General features: G+C 41.5%; 1 protein-coding gene and 1 long non-coding RNA gene across 2 annotated transcripts in view; one reads left to right on the top strand and one right to left on the bottom strand.

Annotated features, from left to right (window-relative positions):
* Positions 1–5,041: 5,041 nt before the first annotated feature.
* LOC115839500 (uncharacterized) overlaps positions 5,042–23,792 on the bottom strand; it is a 32,201-nt gene continuing 13,450 nt past the window's right edge. The window contains exons 2-4 of the long non-coding RNA XR_009565045.1: positions 19,284–19,406; positions 5,578–5,833; positions 5,042–5,122 (exon numbers count right to left, since the gene is read on the bottom strand). This is a non-coding gene — a long non-coding RNA (uncharacterized lncRNA). The remainder of the gene's footprint in view (positions 5,123–5,577; positions 5,834–19,283; positions 19,407–23,792) is intronic.
* On the top strand, positions 10,254–20,675 carry LOC115839495 (tripartite motif-containing protein 6). The gene is made up of 8 exons (XM_030831199.3): positions 10,254–10,377; positions 13,263–13,752; positions 14,249–14,344; positions 15,013–15,243; positions 17,744–17,766; positions 19,485–19,585; positions 19,871–19,897; positions 20,113–20,675. The coding sequence occupies exons 1-8, from the start codon at positions 10,355–10,357 to the stop codon at positions 20,673–20,675; spliced, it is 1,554 nt and encodes a 517-aa protein (XP_030687059.2). The 5' UTR covers positions 10,254–10,354.

The following is a 23,792-nucleotide window of genomic DNA, read 5'->3' as shown; positions in this document are numbered from 1 at the left end:
TTTCCTGCCATGTCCCAATTAGCCCTCATTTATACCCCTGGGAATGGGACTAGAAGTCCAATGTTGGAAAGATTAATTAATGAATAAAATATGTTAAAGTAAATCCAATTCATTTAGAATGGTAGATGTCTCATATTTAGACTTCTGTTTTATTTTTCTTAGAGCTCATGCTTCAGCTATCATCTCTTAAAGAAGATGATAATCTCTGCCCATTTTATTTTCCTGGGTTGTCATGAAAATTGAATAATGGCTTGAAAGTCTTTGGTGAAATTAAATGTACTACACAAACATGAAGAAAGAAAAATGGTAGAGAGTTTGTTCACAGAAATGGGCTTTCCAGCTACCTACCAAACCGGACATTTGCACAGCAAAAAGCAGTGTCTCTGGGCTTGTTCAATGAAGTGCAGACCTGAAATTGCCATTACCCTGTGCTTGTTCCAAGTATGTTTCCTGGTTTTTACTGGAGATATTGGGGGACTACAAGAGAGAATGTGGTTGACTGCCTAAGAGTGAAGGTAGCTCCTGATCCCAGCCTCTTTCCTACCTAAAAAGAGATACCCCTTTCTCCACTATCTTGTAGGTCTGACTCAGGAGATAATTGATATATTATAATAACACACTATTATATCAGATGCCAGTCTGCCCTAGTTTTACTTCTTGAAGTCTTTGGATATAATAAGTGCAGAACATCTTGCTGAAGTGCAGTACAACTCTCAGTACCTAGAGTTCAATTTGTCTTGAGTCTTTCCTACAGTTCAAAGGAACAGACTCTGCCTCCTCAACTAAAGCCAAGGCTTCATAGAGGACATGAAGGTGAGTATAGAAAGAGCTAAAAGAAGTCAGAGAAGGACAATCTAACCTGACATTAACCCCACAGGAGAGGCTTTTGAGTGACTAAGTATGGAAAAACTCTAGAAATTCCATGATCTAGGGTATGGGTATTACATGGCCTGAGGGCAAGACTTGGGTTCTTCCTTCTACAGTGATGGAAAGCATGGGTCATAATGCTACAACTCCCAGAATGGATTCAGAATTTGAAGAGGCAAGTGAGTCAAAACACTCCCAGTGATGAGATTGACAGGCAGAATATGGCTCAGACTGCAATTTCTGTAGCACAATAACCAAGTTTTCAGTAATAACAGTAATGTGAGGACACAGGAAGAGAATCACCAATCCTGAGACTCTTTTTACTCCACATCCCCCACTGACTTTGAGAACTTGCCAAACTCTCTTACCGTAGACACTTGCCCATTCCTGCTGATCACGAATCCTTAATACCCAGATCAATGACCCATATCTGCTAACTGCTCAATATCCCATCTTCCCTACACTATGATTCCCATAAGGGCTCATACCACAGTTCACAAGACAAAGTGACTGACACTCCCCACCCCACCCCCATCCATATATTCTTTTCTGGGACACTTTTCCCCTCCTATGGGAGAAAAGAAAAACAGTTTCAGTCCAGAAGTCATAAAACACTGCCCCCTTTCAGAAAGGCTTAGTATTGCCGTCATAAAAACAAGATCAGGGTCCAGGCAGATTATTCTAGTGAACCAACTGGGGGTCATGAGAAGATACAAAAATAAGAACTCCAGGGTCTACAGCCAGAGAGACTTGCTGGAGATAAAGAGGAGTCTATATTACTTTCTTTTGGTGATCTGATCCCTGAAAAGGAAGTCATGTACTTTCTTCCTTCCACAAGCCAATTCTAAATAATTAGTACATTCTGTGTATTGTTCTACACTCTAGATATACACATATGAATACAGAAATGATCCCTGGCCTTAAAGAGTTCAGAGTGTTATTCTCCAGCCTCTTGTTTCCTATCATTCCATATATACTCCTTAGGGCTATAATTGTATCCCGTGGCTTTAACCCTCGCATAGTGTGTTGACTCACAAATTTAGAGTAAAATATAGTGGCTACAGCTTACTTGGGATCCAGAATTTATTAATCTCATACGAATGATATCCAGAAAGTGCTAACTTGGTTTAAAAAACAACAACAACAAATGTGCATTTTTTTTTTCCCTCAGCAAATTGCTTTATCTCCATAATTCCCCACCTTGGTGAAGAACCTCACCATCTTTCCAATAGCTTAATGCAAAAATCAATCTTAGAAGTTTGGGATTAAAATATACACACTACTCTATATAAAGTAGATAACCAACAAGAATTTACTGTATAGCACAGGGAACTATACTCAAGATCTTGTAATAATGTATAATGGAAGAGAATATAAAAAAAGAATATATATATGTATTATATATAATATATATATTATATATAATACATATATATATATATATACATATGGTTGAATTGGTTTACTGTATACCTGAAACTAACACAACATTGTAAATCAACTATATTTCAATAAAAAATTTAAAAAAAGAAAAAAAATCCATCTCAGATTCCTCCTTCCTTCCTCCAATATGCTGCTGTCACAGCCTAATCATTCCGTCTTAGCAACTTGTTTCATCAGTTCCTTCATATTCTCACTCTACTGCCTTAGTTTATATAGTTTCATCTGGACTGTTTCAATAGTCATTGAATGGATCTCCCTGATTTCAGCATTGTGCACTTCCAAGCCTCCAACTACCTGGTCACCCAACAGATCTACCCAAAATACAAATTACTGCATCTTCCACTGCCTGTAAAAGAATAAAATCGAACGTCATGGAATAGCTATTGATTGATGGAAAGTAGATGAGCAGATACATTACACAACAACAGCTATTCAGTACCTGATCTGCCAGTTGAGTTTCTCAGAGTTTCTTTGTAAAGACCATGTTCCATTTTTCACAAACTTCTCTGTGATAAGCTGAATTTTAAGTGCAAAAACCGAATCTGTAAAAGCAAATGAAGACACATTTAAGGGGTGAGGGAGCGTGGATTGGGCTTGAATAAAGTAGGGGTTCAAAAGTGTGCGGTGGGGTGAAGGAAATAAGAAAGATCAAGGAAAACTTGTTAGGAGAACTTGAAGATAAAAAGATATTCTAAAAACCGCAGTGTAACTTTTGACTTGGAATTTTGGAGTCGCTGGTCTCTTAAGAGAAATACAAATCAGAAAAGAAATGCAAGTTGTATTGAATGGAATTGATTACCAACTCTTTGATTTATTCATCCTCATGTTTAAAAAACCTTTTGATGAAATGAATTTTGAGGTAATTCTTGTGCTAGATACCAAACTTCTTTTGAATCTTTTCCTTCCCAGACCTAGATACTGGTCTTCTCTAATATCAAGGCTCCCTTGAGCTTTTGCCTTGGCTTTTTGCTCTGTTCCTTCAAGGAACATTCCCTAGAAATAAGTTTCTTCATGTGCTCCCTTGAATATCAGCTCACATTTCTTTTATTTTTTTTTCTGTTTATTTTTATTTTTTTAAGATTATTTTATTAATTTTTATTGGAGTAAAGTTGGTTTGCTCAGCTCATTTCTCTCCTTATTTGTATTCTTCATCTCCTAACTTACATACTTTTTCTGCTTAATGTCCTTCACTGAGATGTGAGAGTAAGAGACCTGGGTGTACATCTAGAGTTACTTATCCTTAATCCCCACCTACACATTGTCACCAATTTCATGAAGAGAAAACCAATTATTAACAAATTTATTCTCTTCTATCTATACTCAGTAGCATCTAGTTAAGCAACTTTTCCTCCATACTAAAAGCAATAACTAGCCATTTACTCGTCCTGGATTTAGGCATTTTTTGTCAGCTCCAGACCTCTTCAACTTGCTCAGGGCTGCCAGGTGACCTTTTCTCACTTAACATTTAGACATTCAAAACATGTCATTCCTCATCTGACCCCTACCATCTCTCTCTCTCTCTCTCTCTCTCTCTCTCTCTCTCTCTCTCTGTCTCACACACACACACACACACACACACACACACACACACATACACAAAACTCCTTAATGATGGTTTCCTGACAATGTCAAGACAATTCAATGGGGAAAGAATATGGTCCTGAGACAACAGGATATCCACATGCAAAAGAATAAAATTGACCCTCTATCTCACACAGTAGAAATGAACTTAAAATAGATCCTAGATCTAAGTGTAAGAGCTAAATTATAAAACTTTAAAAAAAAAATATAGGAGTAAATCCTTATGACTTTGGACCAGGCAAGGCCTTCATAGATATGACATCAAAAGTAGAAGTGATAAAAAGATTGGATTTCATCACAATTAAAAACTTGTTCCTCAAAGGATGCAATCAAGAAAATGAACAGACAACCCTTAGAATGGGAGAAGATATTTACAAATCACAGAATTCATAAAGGACTTGTATCTAGAATATAGAAAGATCTCAGAAAAAGACAAATAACGCAATTAAAAAATGGATAAAGGATCCAAATAGACCTTTCTCAAAAAAGATATGCAAATGGATAGTAAAGTGTATGAAAAGATGATAAACACCATTAAGCAAATGCAAATTAAACACCTTAGGCAAACACCTTAGGCAAATGCAAATTAAAATAACGATGAGCTATCATTTCACACCCAGTAAGATGACTATAATAGAAAAAAAACATATAATAACAAGTATTGGCAAAGATGTGGAGACATTGGACCCCTTCTTATATTGTTGGTGGGAATGCAAAACAGTACAATCACTTTGGAAAATAGCCTGGAAGATCCTCAGAAAAGTAAATACAAGATCCAGCAATTCTATGCTTAGGTATACACCCAAGAGAAATAAAAAAGCCTAAGTTTAGAAAAAAACTTGTACAAGAAAATTCATAGCCACATTATTCACAATAGCCAAAAAGTAAAAACAATCCAAATGTCTAAAAAACTGATGAATGGATAAACAAAATGTGGAAAATCCATGCAATGGAGTATTATCAACCATCAAAGGAACAAAGTACTCATACAAGATACGACATAGATGAACCCTGAAAATATTACGTTAGTCACCCAGCCCTCTGTCCTGACTTTCATCTGGACACCCTTGGAGGTCCAGGCCCTCCTCCCACAGCTCACCTTCCCAGACCAGGTCAATTTCCTTGGGGCAGGAAGTTTAGCCTTCCTTTTCTTCTCAGAGGTGCCGTGCTATTGAAACTCTATAGTTAAGCTGCCCAGGGCTTTATAAGCTTTGCATGTATTCATAAGGACCTAAGAACAAACATTTACAGTCTCTCAGTTATACAGATTAAAATCACAGATATAAGCTTATATCTGTAATGTAATTTTAAATTATATTCATAATTTTAAATTGATAATGATCTTTTTGCAAGACATGCCATTATAATGCCAGTGGTTATTTTTCCTTACTCATATAACTTTAGATAATTTTTATTCAGACATTTTAATTGGTATTTTAATATGGGGTACAGGTGTATTCTCAGTGTTATTAACACTGACATGAGGTCGGAAAGCTAAAGTGAAGACAATTTACAAGTGCCACCCCTGGTCTTCAGGTGTTCTCCAAGGCCTCAGAATTTTCAGCTCATCAGGTAAGCGGAACAGCTCTCTTGACCCTGGACGGGGCCCTGGAGTGCAGGACCTAATGCCGCGCTGGACAAATCAGCAGCATCTCCTCCCCCCTCGCCCCGCCCCTTTCCCCTTACGCCTTTCTGCTTTGGTGGAGGCTGCGGCAGCTGTAAATCCTCGGCTCTGATCCAAGATACAGATTCCAGGTTGGTGAGCAAATCCGTTTTCTGGCCAGCCACCGCTGTCCCCACTAGTACTCAGAGGTTGACGCGCCCTACAGGTTGGTTGGGAGGTTCGCGGGTGGAGGCAGGGCGAGGGAGACCTCTGCAGTTTTGAGTTGACTCAAGTTCAGGAAGAGAGTACAGAAGAGGCACCTTTGGAGCTGGGAGTAGCCTGTGTAAAGATAGTGATAATGAAGCCCTGATTCTGGAAGCTGAAGGATGTAGGGGAGGCAGCTCTGAAAGTTTTGATAGGGAATGATGGCAGACCCTGCGGCTGGTGTGGATCCAGAGGTCAGCAGCCCTTCCCCCCATCTCCAGCCTTTCTGCTCCAGGAAGTGAGCACCGTTTATCCTACCGCCCCCCACCCCCACCCCACCCCGCCCCGGGAGGCCCTGACTCCTCCCAGAGGGAGCTGGGAGACGAGCCTTCCGCATTCAGTCTGTGCAAAGGCCGGGCTGGCCCGAGAGCTGTGCATTTCCCCTTAGGTAGCAGGGCCGTGCGCGGTTGTTCAAGAAGAAAGACCAAACGAGTGAGCGCTCTCAGTTGCTCAGAATCTATGTAAAACTCCTTGGTTTGCTCAGAGGAGCTTTGACCACATGGAGCCTCACATCTGGAGCCTCCGTGTGCCGGTCACCTGGAGATGTATGCCATCTGTGGCTGGGCCACTTACTGTCACTTGAAGTGACAGGGCGGTAAAAGAAATGGGGTCCCTTCCCTTTAGGAGCTCATGATACAGATAATTTATCTTTTCATCCTCACTGCGAATGAACTCAGCGAGATTAGCAACAACATTTAATCTATCAATCAATGAAGACAGAAATGTGTGGTTAGGAGCATGGGTGCTGCAAACAGAGTGCCTGGGTTCAAACGCTGCCTCTGACACTTAGACGCTGGCTGTGTACCCCCCACCTTTTGTTTGAGCTCTTTGAGCTTGTCTCTTCCACCTATAAAATGGACAGAGTAATATTTATATTATAGAGTTTTGGTGAGGCTTAAGTGAGGCAGAAGTTTAAACACACAGGAGAGTGCCTGAAAAAATAGTAAATACTCAAAATTATTAAGTCATTATTATGGACAAACTCAATGCCTACCTTAAAAAATGCAAAATCAAAACAATTTTTGAAAGAATAGAGTAGGGAATAAAATATGTACAAATGCACTATGATAAAGGAGACTATGACTCCTTCTGACATCTCAACAAGTTAAAATACAGCAGGGTTTAAACGATTAGGAATTACAAGTGGAATATCACAAATGCAGAAAAAAATGATTAGAATTTTATTATCTAACCTAAAAAAAGACACTCAGTTAATGGATTATCTAACACTCAGGGAGTAGAAAACCTGTGCAGGACAATATTTTAAGAATTTGAAAAGTTATTGAATCATCATAAATTTTGAATGCATGAGGTAGTGATTTTTTGAAGTTTTAAAAAAAATTTAAAGTATGTTCCAATTCAAACATTTATCGAGTGCTTCCTGCAAAAGGGCAAAAGAAAATTATTTCCTCAGCACAATCTCAACTCATTTATGCATGCAGTTGCCACGTGTTTAGATTTTTACCCTGTTTTCACTAGAACTCCCAGTTCGGGGGCAGTCCCACCCATCTTATTTCTAACTTTCATTCTGAGCCCCAGCCTGGACTAGTGTTATTCTGAAAGCCCTTTTAATATCGAATTGTGTGAGCTTTCATTCTAAAAGATGCTTCAGATCTACATATCAGTCCATTCTTTGGCCTCCCCCACCCACCCTCCCCCTTTTCTATTTTGCACCCTAAATTGCATTTACCTGGGAAGAAGGCTCCTGTGTTTAAGGCAATGCTTCTGAGGCCTTAATGTGCATACAGATTACCTGAGATCTTATTAAAGCGCAGATACTGAATTGGTCTCGGTGAGGCCTAGAGATTCTGCATAAAGAGCTCCACTGGATGCCAGTGAGGCTAGTTAGCAGACCGCACGGCCTTTTTCTGGCATCTGCTTCTGATTTAACTGGTCCTAGTCATGAATTTGGCCTCTTTCATTTGCTAATTTGATCTTCAAGGTTCTTCCCCTTAAGGTCTGGTATCTGCGCTCCTCACACAGCCAGACTTATCTTTCTGCCACCCACACTGCTCTTGAGATGTGTCCTTAGTCAGGGACTCTGTTGGCTTTTCTTGTGTCCTCTGGGCTGCGATCAGGAGTAGCAGTGGTCAAGCGCCTGCTGGCATGTGGGCAGGGCTACGCAAACCCTTTCTAACTGAATGTTAGCCGACTCTGTTCCCCTCGCTCCCTTTCCCAGCCTTAACTTTATACTCTTTAACAAGAGACATCAACTCTTACATAATCTTTTCTGTTCAAGATTCCTTCTCTGCCTTGAATATCTCAAGTAGAGCATTAGATGGAAAAGTAATAGAGAAATATAATAGAGCCACATACATAATTTGAATTTTTCTATTGGCCTTATTAAAATGTTAGAAGAAACAGATGAAATTGATTTTAATATATTTAACTCCATGCTTCCAAAATATATTTAGAAAAAATCCATTAATGAAATGTTTTAGATTATTTTTTCTTACCAAATCTTTGAAATCTGATTTCAAAGATTTTTCTTACCAAATCTGATCTCAAATAGTAATGTTTTGTCTTTTTTAGTATTTCGTATAAATGGAATCATACAGCAACTTACCCTTGCTGTCTAGCTTCTTTTACTTTGCATAGTGCTTTTGAGATTTATTTTGTTGTATATATCAGTACATCCATTTTCTTGGTTGGTAATGTTCATTGAGGTCATGTTTTCAGCTCACTCGATCCCCAGCAATGCCCTATACTCACCCTGCTCATCTATGCTGTATCTCACAGACTGTTTTCTTAGTCTGGGACACTTTCTCAGGCCCTTTCTCCTGTAAGGGCTTCTTGTTACTGAGAGGCAATTTGATATTTTTTATCCTACCACGCACTCAGGAGGGGAAAATTGGTGACAGTTACAGGACCTGTTACTAGACTCAATGGTCCAGTCACTTGGGGTGCTTAGCCAATGGACACACCAAGTACTTTTGATTAAAGTAGAAGCATTTCTTACTTGTGACCAGTAAGGAGACAGGGAGATAGCTCTCAAAGTACTGTCTTTCTGAACAGCTGGATCAGGGAAGTTTTATGTCTGGGATACATGAGTGTTCATGCAGGGGCAGGCATGATCTTCCATGTAGTACGGGTTTCTCTAGCTTGCCAAAAACTGCAAGCAAGCAAGTGCTTGGTTGTTTGCTTATACTGCGATAGCTTGTTGATTGGAATGCACTGTAACCTTTTTGAAACATCTGGTGTTTGGAACTTTATGCAACTTAGTGGTTAGTTTCTGCGAAACAAAGCACACCTTCGTTTAACCCCATCCCTTCCCTACTGCTGCCTAGCTGACAGACCTTGTGTTCTTTAATTATGCCCACACTGACCAAGCTGTACATCAGTGTACATCTGCCTTTGCAGGGGGGGCCAGACAAAGAAACACTGTGGAATTATATCTGCTCTCAGTCACCCTGTGGCCTATCCTGTACACAAGGGTCACAGCTGGGGTCAGGGGTAGTGTGCCTCCAACTAGGCAGTGCATTTGTCAGCTGGCTCTTCTTTGGTGGCCCAAACCAGACTCCAGCTAGGCAAACAGAGCATATGGCTTCCAATGAGTAATTCAATGCTGGAATAGTAAAAATAAATAAATAAGTAATCTTAAATGTCTTTAAAAAATTATGTGATTTAAGATTGACATATATACACTAATATGTATAAAATAGATAACTATTAAGAACCTGCTGTATAAAAAGCAAATAAAATAAAATTCAGAAAAAAATTATGTGATTTAAGACAACAGTAATATAATTTAATGACTGAAAACTTTCAAGAATGAGAATAAGATGTTTTTCAGTGGGGACATACATATTAATTCAGCCCAGACAAAAAATAAAGTTAGGGTTAGTTCCAGCATCTTTAGTTGTCTTGTCAGAGAAGCTACTAGCTTTCTTAACTGACCCTTATTTATGCCAGGCACACAGAAACTACTGGGTAAGGTCCAGCATTCTCACATTGTCCTTAAATGCCATCTTATTAAATCTTGTTATGAATTGAGGTGGTGGATTTTTCTCCTAGGTCCAAAACAAGGAAGAAGATATGAAAGGGGGTGAGAAAGTGATGCATTCATTCTTATACAGATATTTATATAGAGCTATTCATCCACCAGACTCTGCTCTATCCCTATTTCTGGTAAAAATACTGAAGAGGCTCTTTTCCTCATGGTAAGAGGGCAGAGCACTGAAGGATTGAAGAGCAATGACAGTATAAATGTAGTGACAACTAGTTTTTATTGAGACTTTTCTACACATTGGCTCAGATAATTTATCACAAGCGTGCTATAAGGGAGGACTTGTTATCAGCAATACACAAAACATTAAACCACATCTCAGATCAGGAATTACCCCAGTGTTCCAGAACTAGAGACAGATAAATTCAGGATTCAGACCTGTGTCTGTGTTACTCCAGTGTCAGTGCCTTCTCTTCTCACCTCACCCTGCCAGGGCAAGGGAAGCAGCCTGAGTCCTGGGGATGTGCCACCAGGAATGAAGCAGAACAGGGCTGGAGAAGGAGCCTACACATAGCTTAGGAAGAGCTGTAGGATGCCTTCAGATGCCAGGAAGAAGGAGACTATTATGCTGAATCAATGCAGCCCAAAAAATGAGACAAGCACCAGTCAGGAGGTGGGTAGAAAGAAGCTGAGCCACTTTGTGACCTGAGCACCCTTGCAGGTTGGGGTGGGGGGGCATAAAGGAAACATTCTCTTCCTTTAAGGACCAGACAACAACCTGAGGTTTGGATTTGCATAAAACTAGATTATAACCTTTACTTTGTCACTTATTCATTCTGAGACCTTTGGTAATTGAATACCTTTTTCAGAAGTTCACTTTTCACATTTGTAAAATAGGTGTTATTAAATGTATCTTATAGAGTTATTGTGGGATTGGATTACATCAATATACTACCTGTAAAGAGTTCAGCCATTACCTCACATAAAAAGCGATCAGAAGATGGTCTCTGATTATTTTCTACCTTCCACTGTTCCTTGAAACAAATACCTGCATGCATATATACTTGCTTGCATTAATGATGATTGTCTTTGCTATGTGTTCAAAAATGGATGTGTTTCTTGCTCGAAGTCTGAATGGTACACCTCCTCGTAGAGTATATATTTCATTCACCGTTATCTCCCCATACCAACTATAGCACTGTGCTTGACTCTTAGATCCTCTCCCACAGCATGCCTTGTGTAAAAGCTGTGGGGTTGGGACAGCTCTGAACCAGAAGTCACAAGATAGCTTCTCCCTCTTATTTTCCTCTCATACAATTTTTTTTAAATTGAGATATAGTTCACAGACCATAAAATTCATACTTTAAAAGTATACAATTCATTGTTTTAGAAAAATCACAAAGTTTTCAACTAGCACCACTATCTTATTCCAGAATATTTTCATCACCCCCAAAAGAGACCCCAGACTCATTAGCAGTTATTTCCCATTCCCTCCCCCACCAACTCTTGACAGCCACTCATCTACTTTCCATGTCTATAGGTTTGCCTACTCTAGATATTTCCTGTAAATGGAGTTATACAGTGTGTAATCTTTTGTATCTGACTTCACTCACTTAGCATAATGTTTTCAAGGCTCAATCTTGTTATAACATGTATTGATACTTCATTCCTCTTTTTCCTCCATTTTTATACTTTTCTCCTATTAGCGATTCTGAAATACTTTCCCCAAATGCTGTAAGACCTCTTTGTCCCGACCATTCCACCAGCATACCTCTGCCTCAGGTCGTTTTTCTGTGAACTCTCGCTAGAACATATGTGGCGTCGACTCTCCCACCTGTCCCCTCTGTCCCCCACACACAGGCACAGAGTTTTGGACAGGCCTGGTGAAATCTCTTCTCCCAAAGCACCAGGTCTGTGCCTGACTTTGACCACCTTCACCACCGTCTTTGATTAAAGTTACGAGGTTTGAGGACAGAGCTTTGAACTAGGACTCTGGACATGATAGGTTTTGCCAACTCTACATTTTTTTTTTTCTGGTTTAAACTAGTTTAATGAAACAATAATGTCAAGAAACATTTATTGAGCATATACTATATTCGGAGGATTGTCCTGGGTCCTCCAGGAGATACAATGATAACAAATAGTCCAGATACATAGTTCTCAGGGGCTCTCAATCCGAGGGTAGATACACATGAAAACACCTAACCATAATACCAGCCAGAATGAATCAGGGGCGGTAGCTGAGGGACAACTAGTAGACATAGCAAACATCCATTGTTTCACCTGCCCACTGTCCCTTCTCTTCTCACAAGTCTCTTGGTTTTCTTTGGGCCACCCCTTTCACTCTCAGTTCACAGTAGAGCTGATTCAACCTCCATGTCCAGGTTTCTTTACCTATAAAATGGGTATATTGACCCTACCTCGAAGCAAAATTTTTTTTTAATTTTTGAATTTTATTTTATTTATTTTTTATACAGCAGGTTCTTATTAGAACACATCTATGATTTTATAAGATGTGTGATTTTATAAAGTCACTTACGTCTCTATTTCTTTATTAAGAGGCTAAAAATACTCTTATTAATTCAGAGTTTTCCTATGAGAGATAAAGAAAACAGGGGAATATGATATCTAAATCACAACTGGTTATACAAGTGTTAATTGTAAAGATATAACATCACCTTATTGTGGTCATTTTTGTTTCTCTGGGTTTTTTGGGGAAGGTGACCATGAGAGATGAAAGGGCTCTGTAAAGAGCTGTTAGAAGGTAGACGTGTCGTCACAATAAATGATACTTTTGATCTTGGAGATTAGATCCTAGAGAGCAATGCCAGCACCATGTGAAAGAGAGGTGAAGGAGCTCATGAGAAAGGTCTAAACATCTATGGAGGGATGAGGAGGTTCTAGAGTTTTCTTCATCAAAAGTTGAGGACCTGTGTGTTGGACACTGAGCTAGTTCAATAATGAACAAAAGCAGTCTCTGATCTCATGGAGCTTATATTCCAGTGGGAATATTCAAACAATTAAAGATCCATATTAGGTGGTGAGAAAGAAAATCAAGCAGGTAAGTCTATTGAGAGTGATGGTGTGGGTGGCCACGCCTTAGCTAGGCTTGACAGAGCAAACTCTTCGGATAAAACATGTAAAGAGAGAGTTGAATGAAGTCAGAGAGCCATGCAGATACCAAGGTGAAGGGGCTTCCTTGCAGCAGGAACAGCAAGTGCAAAAATCCTGAGGCAGCAGCATGTCTGGTGCTTTGAACATTGAGGATGTGTTTTGGTGGGCTGAGAAAAGGTTAAACAGACAGTGCCCTACCCAAGGCCACTTCTCTCCAGCACATCATTGTCCCTTCATCCAGTAGGAGTAAAAGGAAACCGTGATCATTGCTCTAATGAGAGTGCAAATTGCTGTCTAATGTGAGCAGGGGCAAAGAACATGCTTGAAGTTAGAATGAGAAGCTCTTGTTACCCCAGGTGCTTGACCTGTTTATCCAGAACAGTCAGCCTGCCTTTGTCTGCCTCATTTCTTACCCTGAACCCTTTTTTTTGGCCATCTACCTAGGATTCTATACACAAGAAACACCTTAGAAGTCAGGGCTGGGCAGGCAGGAGCCAGGAGAGTGGCTACAATGACTTCAGCAGTCCTGGTGGACATCCAGGACGAAGTGACCTGCCCCATCTGCCTGGAGCTCCTGACAGAACCCCTGAGCATAGACTGTGGACACAGCTTCTGCCAAGCCTGCATCACGGGGGATAGCAAGGAGTTGGGTATTGGCCAAGAAGAAGAGAGCAGCTGTCCTGTGTGCCAGACCAGCTACCAGCCTGGGAACCTGCGACCCAATCGGCACCTGGCCAACATAGCGGACAGGCTCAGGGAGGTGGTGTTGGGCTTGGGGAAGCAGCTGAAGGTGGTTCTTTGTGCACACCATGGAGAGAAACTCCAGCTCTTCTGTAAGGAGGATGGGAAGCTCATTTGCTGGCTGTGCGAGAGGTCCCAGGAGCACCGTGGTCACCACACGTTCCTCATGGAAGAGGTGGCCCAGGAGTACCAGGTGGGAGCCCAGATGGAGGGAAGGCAGGTGGGAACAGACTCCTTGGTAGATTATTAACTTTTCTTTATGCTCTAATCTAATTTCTTTGTAGTCCACCTATTTATGTAGAGGATGAACCTAGAAAAAGCCCCTCTGGCCAAGACCAGAGACTGTAGCTCTTTCTCGCTGCTCATGATTGGTTCTGCATGAGTGGAGGATGCTGCTCGGGGCCAGTAGCGGGCAGGCCAGGTTGAGTTCAGGGGATATGTTGGCAGTGAGAGTAAAGGACTTAAAGTGGTTCATGGTCAGGTTCTTTCCCCTGGAGAAAAGAGAATCAGCCTATTCCCAGTGGTTTCTATCCCCTGTTTATAAAAGATAACTTTGACCTTCTCAGTTTTTCATTCCGGGACAGGCATCTCCTGAGGTCAGCATAATAATCTCTCCCCCATTCATTCCATGTCTCCACACTGAAACAATTTGACACTTGATCCTGCTTGACTTGATGTGTTTCTTCCAGGAGAAGTTCCAGGAGTCTCTGAAGAAGCTGAGGCAAGAGCAGCAGGAAGCTGAGAAACTAACAGCTGTTATCAGAGAGAAGAAGGCATCCTGGAAGGTAAGAGAGATTCTTCTGAAGGTGTCCTGGGATGGGAATCAGGGCAGGATGTGGGAGCCGAGTGCAAAGGGGATCTAGTTCTGTCTGTTCCCTGATTTAGCTAGAAGAGCTTCCCTTTGCCTGTCCTTCACTGCAGCCCTTCCAAACAAGGGTATTGTTCTTGGTGCAGAGCCAGGGAGAGAGAAGGGGGAGTTAGAAAATGAACATATCAAAGGGAATCTAGGTTTTTGAAGACAATCATGGGAGAGGAACCATGGCCATTGGCAGCCCTTAATTCCTGATTCTGGACCTTGTTCTATAGTTTCGAGCTCTGAAATTTGGAAAAATAGGTCATGCACAGGCCACTCTCAATATCGAAAACTGGAAGGGGAGGCTGATGGTGAGTCCTGAGAGGCCAGAGAGGCTGCTTGGAATCTAAATCCCACCTAGGAATCAAAGTCTCTATCTCAGAAGCCTAGATAAGACAGCCTGGGGCCAATGGTCTGAGAAGAGCTGAAGGGAGAATAGGAGAGGAGAGCAGGTTCTACAGGACTTACTCCCCCATTTGCTCATTCCCCCCCAGTGAGACCTGCCAGGAAAGCAGTATAGAGCCTGCCTCCCCAACCTCTTATACAGGAGACCCTCAGCTCAACAGACTAGCAACCTCTTTCTCTTCCATGTTCCTGAAGAATCAGATGGAACCTGAGAGACACAGGATCCAGAAGCAGTTTGATCAGTTGAGGAGCATCCTGGACAGAGAGGAGCAGCGGCAGCTGAAGAAGCTGGAGGAGGAGGAGAGGAAGGGGCTGAACATCATCGCAGAAGCTGAGGGTGAGCTGATGCAGCAGAGCCAGTCCCTGAGAGAGCTCATCTCAGACCTGGAGCGCCGGTGTCAGGGGTCAACAACGGAGCTGCTGCAGGTAGGAATCGCAAAGGAGCCCAAGGTCTGACGGTCAAGGCAAAGAGAGACTAACTTTCCTTCCCTTCTGATGTGGGACTCCTTATCTTGGTGGGAGAAAGAAAAAAATTTCCTTTGACCCTGTAGTGCCTCTTCCCTATTAAACAGTTCAAAGTTCATGGATAAAGCATAGGATAATTAAAAGTACAAATGCTAAAGGAATGTCTCATTTTTATTTCTTATGTATAAAGGATAGTCCAAAAGTTCATTTGATACAATGTAAAAGATCGAGGGATGTTTTACTGCAGCATTTCTCAATCTTGTTACTATTGACCTTTTGGGCTAGAAGATTCTTTGCTGTGAGGGGCTGCCCTGTGCATTGTAGGATGTTCAGCAGCATCCCTGGCCTCTACCCTCTAGATGCCAGTAGCATCCAACTAGCTGTGACAACAAAAACCCCTCCAGACATTGCCAAATGACCCTGGGGAGAACTTATCCTCCCTCCCCCTGTTGAGAATCACTGGCCATTAGGTACCTGTTGTCTCTGATGCCGTGTTGGGATTGGTCAGGTGCTTTTCACTCAGCCTAGTCACAGGCAAACACATACCAAACTCAAGTACTTAGAGAATTTTTATGTAATTACCAGCCTTTCTTTGCTTCACTTTCTTCTCTAGGGCAGAATCATTGAACATGTTGTAATAGAAGTTTGAACAGGATTTTTGAGGCACAGACTATGAGCTCTGGTCTGTGTGTGTATGTGGATTGGGTGGGTGCAAGCTGTCAAATCCAAAGAGATTTGATGGAGAGATTTGAACTGAGGTTGAAATCTGAGCAGCTGTTGGCTTCATAGAGTGAATAGTGTGACTATTAAGTTGAAGCAGGATGTACCTTGTGACATTCTGGAACCTTCAGGTTCTTCCTTATTTTCTGTTTGCTTTCTTGCTTTCCTCTTGCTCCCTTTCCTGGTGGAATAATAATTTCTTTACTTATACTTGGGCCCTAGTATTGGGGTCATGGGGTAGTTATTTTCCACCTGTTGGAGATTTTCCTCATTCACTGCTTCTGGTTTCACAGCTTCAGTTTATTCTTCTTGCTTTTTTCTTCATCTTTGATGTTGGGTTGCCTTAATGCTTGCTCCTTCCCCCACTTGTTCTAGCCCCTTTACAAGTCTCTTCAAACTGGAAAAATTGCTTCGTAAGTGCAAATGGATCATCAATTTATATAATAGCTAGTCCAGGCACCTGTCTAGACTCTTCTACCCACTAGTTAGTATGACTGCCCAATGGTCATTTTAACTAGAGTGTTATCTCACAGTCAATTTTTCCAGAACTTGCCCATCACAGACACTTCCTCCTTCTCTTTTCCATGTTTGTTTGACATGGTTACCCATTAAGATTTGACAGCTGGATGCAAGCCTGCAGCTTTCAAGTTTCAAAATGTGAACCCTGAGAGTAAAGCTAAGAGGAAGAGGCATGAAGTATCACCCTGATTTGATCATTTGAGTTCCTTATTACAAGTATGCCTTAAGACTGATACAATCCTGGATCCACCTCTACCACTTTACATATGCAAGCCAGTTTGAGTTGTGTTTTTGTCAAATACAACCAAAAATAGCTCCAATACCATGAAAATAGTTATTCCTATGTTACATAGATCAAACCATTGACCTTTCCTTCTGCTGCATTGAGGTGTATAGAGCAGAAGTTAGGAAGACCAATTCGGAGGCCATGAGACAATTCTACTCAAATGAGGCAGGCAGTGGCAGTGATGACGATAAAGAGCAGTAAGGGTGTGAAATGCACTGGCTTGGTCTAAGATGGGATGTCAGGTAGTTTTTAGGACAGTACTTTGTCTACATTTGGTGACTGGATGCGGGGATCATTGAGGAAGATGGAAGAAAACAGACGAGACCTCATGGTTGCAGGACAGGTAAGTTTTCTTTCAGATATCTTGAATTTGTGGTGCCCGTGGCTTATGTGAGGGGTATATAAAAGAGATGTAAGCAGAAGTACAGATTTAGGAATCATCAACACATGTGTGTGTTGAAATCAAGAAAAATACACAAAGTCAGAAAAGGTAGCATAGAGGGTTAGGGGAGGTGGAATTTGAGAAACAACCACATTTTATGGCCCTTGTGTCCTCAGCAACCAGAATGTGAGCATCTCGAGGACAGAAATCAGGACTTAGTCATGTGAGAGCATCTAGAAGCAGGCACAGTGCCTGGCAAATAAAAGATGAGGTACATATATACCACCACACACACACACACACACACACACACACACACTCTGTTGTAAAAATAAAGGTACTAATGAATGAATTGAATCATTTCCTAACATCCCTACATAGGGTCTCAGGGAGAGTCTGCTTTCAGCTCTTATCTTTACTTTGTGGCCTCCATATTGGATCATCTCTACCTCTGTCATCATGGGGTGGTGAGAATGGGATGAGGGACATGGATGAGGCTGTAGTAGAGGACAAGTCCTATTACCCTTGACTTAACCTGTCTCTTTCTTTCCTAGGAGGTGAGTGATGTCGCGAAAAGGTATGTGTAGAACATGACATGGTTCCCTTGGGTTGACAAAAGACTCCTGTACCCATAGAGTTATCTTGTAGTCAGTGGGAAAGGGAAAAAAAATCACAAAGCAGGGAAGATTTAGGACTGTGGTGTCCTGAGTGGCTTTTCGTGAGAATTTGGGGTCCCCCAAAGTAAAGGGAATGACTTGGTTTCAATGGTAGGAGAATTTGAGTGGCAGAAGGTCACAAATTGGGACAGTAGTGTTCTTAAGAATCAAGGATTACCATATCACTGACTCCCCATGTACCTCGTGATAGAACTCCTTTTCCACAAACCTCTGTACCTGCTTCCAGTCCTGATTCTAGTAGCTCATAGCTACCTCAAAATACGCAGGGATTTTCTTTGCCCACATACTTTATCAGAGGGAAATTTCCCATTTGCTTTTTTTTCCAAGGTCCAGAAATCAGCTCTTGGGACAGCTGCTTAAATTTCCCTTTCCCCCTTGGCTTTGGAACAGGCCATGCCTTGCTACCTAGTTCTCCTCAGTCTTCCATTTTTCTCAATTCCAGTAAAAATATAGACCCGAGGTCTTGAAAAGAGTGGCTTTGGCCCTGAAACAAAAACATGTTCTCTTCTCTGTCACCTACTCTAGAATTTCTTTCATCAAGGTGACCCCTAAAGTAGCCCACATACCTGGTACCTTGAAGCGCCTCACGAACACATGACCCATGGAGCCTGTTGTCCCTTCGGAAGTCTTTATTCTCAGTTTGGAGGTGAGGACGTTTCCTTTCTCCAACTGGCGTAATGTTCCCAGAGACCGAGAATCCTAAGAGGCTGTTCTGAAGGTCTTTCTCCCTAGGCCTCTGCAAGACCTTGAGACCTAAATCACAGACTCTTCTAAGGGAGCCCTTCACCTGATACTCTGAAAGCCCTAGCAGCAGGTCCTGATGTCCTGCCTGTCAACACAGATACCTGTAGGCCCTCTAAGAGAGTGCTGACATTTTAAGTATTTTGTATCTTTTTTAGAGGTAGCAAAGGATTTCCCAGCCATTATTTTATTTAATATTATAAGTCTCTAGGATGCAGAGAAAGAAGGGAAAATTGTTGTATTTTACAAAACAACAACAAATCAAACAAAGGAACAAAAATGAGGCTTTGCAAGATAAATCCTATCAACTTATTTTTAAATTGATGTATATATAGTTGATTTGCAAGAGTATATTAGTTGCAGATGTACAACACAGTGATTCAATACTTTTATAGATTATACTCCATTTAAAGTTATTATAAAATATTGGCTATATTCCCTGTTCTGTACAAAAGATATATTCACCCCAGTATTCATCGCAGCACTATTTATGATAGCCAAGAGGTGGAAGCGACCTAAGTGCCCCTCAACAGATGAATAGATAAAGAAGGTGTGGTATATATATATATATATATATATATATATATATATATATATATATATATATATGAAAGAGAGAGAAAGAGAGAGAGAGAGAGATACTACACAGCCAATAAAAAAAGAATGAAAATCTTACCAGTGTGTACACAGATGGTGAGAAGCTAGTTTTTAGTCCAGTTCTTCTGGCTCCTATGCCAGAGGTCTTTGCAGAATGATGCTGATTTTCTTCAAGGAAGAGTGCTGAAGTTCACCAGTGGGCCTGGGAGATGAAGGAGACAGGTGTTAGAGACACCCAAAGTTAGCAGTGTTGAAGATTCATAATGTCTGTTCTCTCTAGGAGTGAGCTCTGGACCCTGAAGAAGCCAGAAGCTCTCCCCACCAAGCTGAAGAGTATGTTTCGAGCCCCAGATCTGAAAAAGATGCTGCGAGTGTTTAGAGGTGAGGAGTTTCAGAGAATAGCGTTTGGATGAGGGATCATGGTAGTAGAGGAAATAAAAAGAATGAAGGGTAGGGTTGGTATTTGGGAATAGTGTCAGAGAAAGAGATCAAAGAGGGAGGGACACAATGTGCTGAAGAAGATGCAGGTCATACTGAAGGGGGAATGAAATGGCCGGTTCACATCCTTATAGAATTCCCTTCCACACCTCTCAGCCAGGTAAGGGAGAGATAGCAGACCTGAGACTGATGGTTCTATATAATGTGATTGACTCTTTATCATTACAGAGCTGACAGATGTCCAGAGCTACTGGGGTAAGTAGAAACTGTGGCCTCTTTGAGCTGACATGTTCTTATCCTTGCCAAACATACCCACACACACACTCTCAGGTATGAGGTGTTGCTGTTTCCACCCAGCCCCCCACCACCTAGCTCCAATTCCTCCCACCCATATCCTCGCTTCCTCTTCTCAGAGTCATAAGACCCACATACCCATTCTCATCTGCTGATGCTGTACCTTTCTCCCACAGAGGATGTGACTCTGAATCCACACACGGCTAATTTAAATCTCGTCCTGTCTAAGAACCGGAGGCAGGTGAGATTTGTGGGCACTCAGCTGTCTGGGTCTCATCTGGAAGAGCATTATGGCTGTGGTGTCCTGGGCTCTCGGCACTTCTCCTCAGGAAAGCATTACTGGGAGGTAGACGTGGCCAAGAAGACTGACTGGATCCTGGGGGTGTGCAGTGATTCAACGGGACCTACGTTCTCTTTCAACCAGTTTGCGAACAATCGGAATGTTTACTCCCGATACCAGCCTCAAAGTGGATACTGGGTGATTGGGTTACATCATAAGCACGAATACAGAGCCTACGAGGAATCGTCCACCTCCTTGCTCCTCTCCATGATGGTGCCCCCTCGCCGAATTGGGGTGTTCTTAGACTATGAGGCCGGCACGGTCTCCTTTTACAATGTCACTAACCACGGCTTCCCCATCTACACCTTCTCTAAGTATTACTTTCCTACCACCCTATGTCCATATTTTAATCCTTGCAACTGTGTAGTCCCGATGACCCTGCGCCGCCCAAGCTCTTGAACTTTCTGCTGTTCCCACCATCTGAGCCGTACCCTCTACTCCAAGGCTCTTCTGCATCTCAGTTTCTCCTTTCTTACCTCCAATTTTCCTGTGTTCTCACTCCTTTCCTGTTGAACATTTACTCAGTGCTAGAGCTGAGTAACCCAGCGGTGACAGTGAACATCCTTGACAGATTAATTACAGATCTTGAGATGGGTGAGGGGTAGCTGTCAACATTTTTCCCCCTTTTTTTTTTAAAAGAAAGAATTGGAAAATTTTATTCGAGCCAAATTTGAAGATTATAACCTGGGAAGAGCATCTCAGAAAGCTCAGAACTGTTCCCTCAACATTTTACCATTAAGCATGGCATTTGGTGGAGATTTTTCTTTTTTGATGTATGGAATCAAATTTAGGAAATTCTCTTCTATTAATTTGATGTCAGTTTTTGTACTGAGTGGAAAGTTGAATTTCAACATATATTGTCACTGTAATTATTAAGATAATCACACGTCATTTTTATTCTGTTCTTGGAATACATTGATTTATTTCCATTTTTAAATCTAACACAGATTTCTGGAATAAACCACTGTTATTCTTCATATGCAATACTGGATTTGTTTTTGCTCATACGTTGTTTAGGTTTTGTTTTTATCTCTGTTTATGAAAGAAATTGACCTGTAATTTTACATTCTTGTAACGTCGTCAGGTTTTATAAAATGCAATACATGGGCAAAGAAATTGCTGTTTTTTTTATGTAAGTACATATAGGATTGAGTGCTAAAAGCCATTATAATGTTAATTTGGGTGGCTTTAAATTCAATTTTAAAAAAAGATTCTAACTTCAGTTTTTACTACAAACTTCATGGATCTTAAAAATCTAAGGTAGTAAAAAAAAAAATCTAAGGTAGTGATTGAAAAAAAAAAATCTAAACACACTGAAGTGAAAACAGGAGAGAAGAGGAAAATGTTCAGTCCAATACAGATTTTTCTGTCAGAATGGGAGGAAAATGTAAAAAGAAAATAATCAATATGAAGCACTTTTAGGAAGAGAATGATTTCTTCTAGCTTCTCCATATCTCCTTTTCTTTATGATCAAACATGAACAGCTTGTGCATGAGCACTTTGTCTTTGGGAGAGGGATGCTATATGCTTTTTGAGCTAACTGTAAAAGAAATTATGATGAGGGGGCTGTAAGGATGGAATGAATATCAAGGAGTTGAATATCAAGATCTGGCTGTCCACTATGATAGCCAAGAGGCTCCGGTGGCTGTTGAACAATTCAGACATGCCTAGTCTGAATTGAGATGCGCCGTACACATAAAATACACACCATATTTTGAAGACTTAGTTCAAAATATAATGTAGGGGCTTCCCTGGTGGCGCAGTGGTTGAGAGTCTGCCTGCCAATGCAGGGGACACGGGTTCCTGCCCCAGTCCGGGAAGATCCCACATGCCGCGGAGCGGCTGGGCCTGTGAGCCATGGCCGCTGAGCCTGCGCGTCCGGAGCCTGTGCTCCGCAATGGGAGAGGCCACAACAGTGAGAGGCCCGCGTAAGCTGAGAGACAAGAACATTTTATGAAGATCAAAAGGATGTTAATAAATGAGGGATTTCTTATTCTCCAGTTTGCGTGCCACATGCAAAAATTTTTAGTTATTTCTGGTCTCCAGATGACAGGAAAGATGGAGTCGTGAGGACTGCATGGGATTCAGTCTCAAGTCCAGGAAAAGCAAAAACAGAGCATGCATTCTAAGGCAAGTTGCTTGGAACGAACCAAAATTTGTTAAGCCTTTCTGCAGTATATCAAAATGTGTGTGTGTGTGTGCATGACTGCATGTGTGTGTGTGTGCCTTGGGAGTGGGGATTATATCTAAGAAGAATTTTTTGTTTAACTAAGAGTAAACATGAATTTTATTCCAAGCCATATCTAGGAGCAAATTAAAACTTTGCCTCTGACACAAGAAAACATTTGCGGGTAGAGAAAGAAGACAAAGTAAGGTGCGAGGTTTAAATGCAGACAAATGAGTAAGAAGAAAGTAAGTTTCCCAAGACTGAAGGAGAAGATACCGCCGAGAGAGTAGAAGCACAATGCCATCTGTAGTATACCCTATGACACACCTCCCAGATCTGCTTTTCAGGACCTGTGTACCTATCTCCCAGCTGCTGGGAATATCAGATACTGGGAGCTCACATCTGCACCCCTCCCTGGAATTGTCCTCAGACCCAAGGAACTACCTTATCCAAAGTTTTGTCCTATCACACAGGGTAATCCTCCGCCAATGACAGGATACCATGGGAGTACAAATAACTGGCTTCCTTGCCTCATGATGGGATAACACAGAAGGGCCATTCCAGCACAGGAGCTTCCCATAGTATCATGCAGGCCCCAGATGCAGCCTCACGGTGAGTCAGCTTCTCCTTTGACCCAATCATACATTACTAGTTTTTTACAAGTATAATTCCTCAGAGATCTCCTCCAAAATCCTTCTACACGCTGTTCTATAACCCAGTTTGTATTTATCTAGGACCTTGTATACAATAACTGGAAAGATTGTTTCCAGTAAACTTTTAACTTTCATTTGCTAATTATTGCTGATCACTGCCTATCACTATATAAAGTATACCATGGAGATAAATCTGACACTGATTTTGACCTCAAAGAGATTTTACCCTAGTGGTAAAAATTTAGCAGTGTTTTTTTTACGCTAGAATGAGCATCAGAATCACCTGGAGGGTTCAAGAGCATATTACTATGTCCCAGCCCCAGAGATTCTGATATAGTGAGTCTGGGGTAGTGTCCAATAAGTAGCATTTATAATAAATTACCAGATAATGCTGATACCCATGGCCCAGGGATTAAACTTTAAGAACCACTGATGGGCTTCCCTGGTGGCACAGTGGTTGAGAGTCCGCCTACCGATGCAGGGGACACGGGTTCGTGCCCCGGTCCGGGAAGATCCCACATGCCGCGGAGCGGCTGGGCCTGTGAGCCATGGTCGCTGAGCCTGCGCATCTGGAGCCTGTGCTCTGCAACAGGAGAGGCCAAACAGTGAGAGGCCCGCGTACCGCAAAAAAAAAAAAAAAAAAAAGAACCACTGATACCCAATGATAACTAACGTAACAGCAAGAAAAATAGACCT

Source organism: Globicephala melas, chromosome 8 (genome assembly GCF_963455315.2).
Source record: "Globicephala melas chromosome 8, mGloMel1.2, whole genome shotgun sequence".
NCBI lineage: Eukaryota > Metazoa > Chordata > Mammalia > Artiodactyla > Delphinidae > Globicephala > Globicephala melas.
Note: the sequence above shows the minus strand (reverse complement) of the source record. Positions and strands in the feature narration are given on the sequence as shown.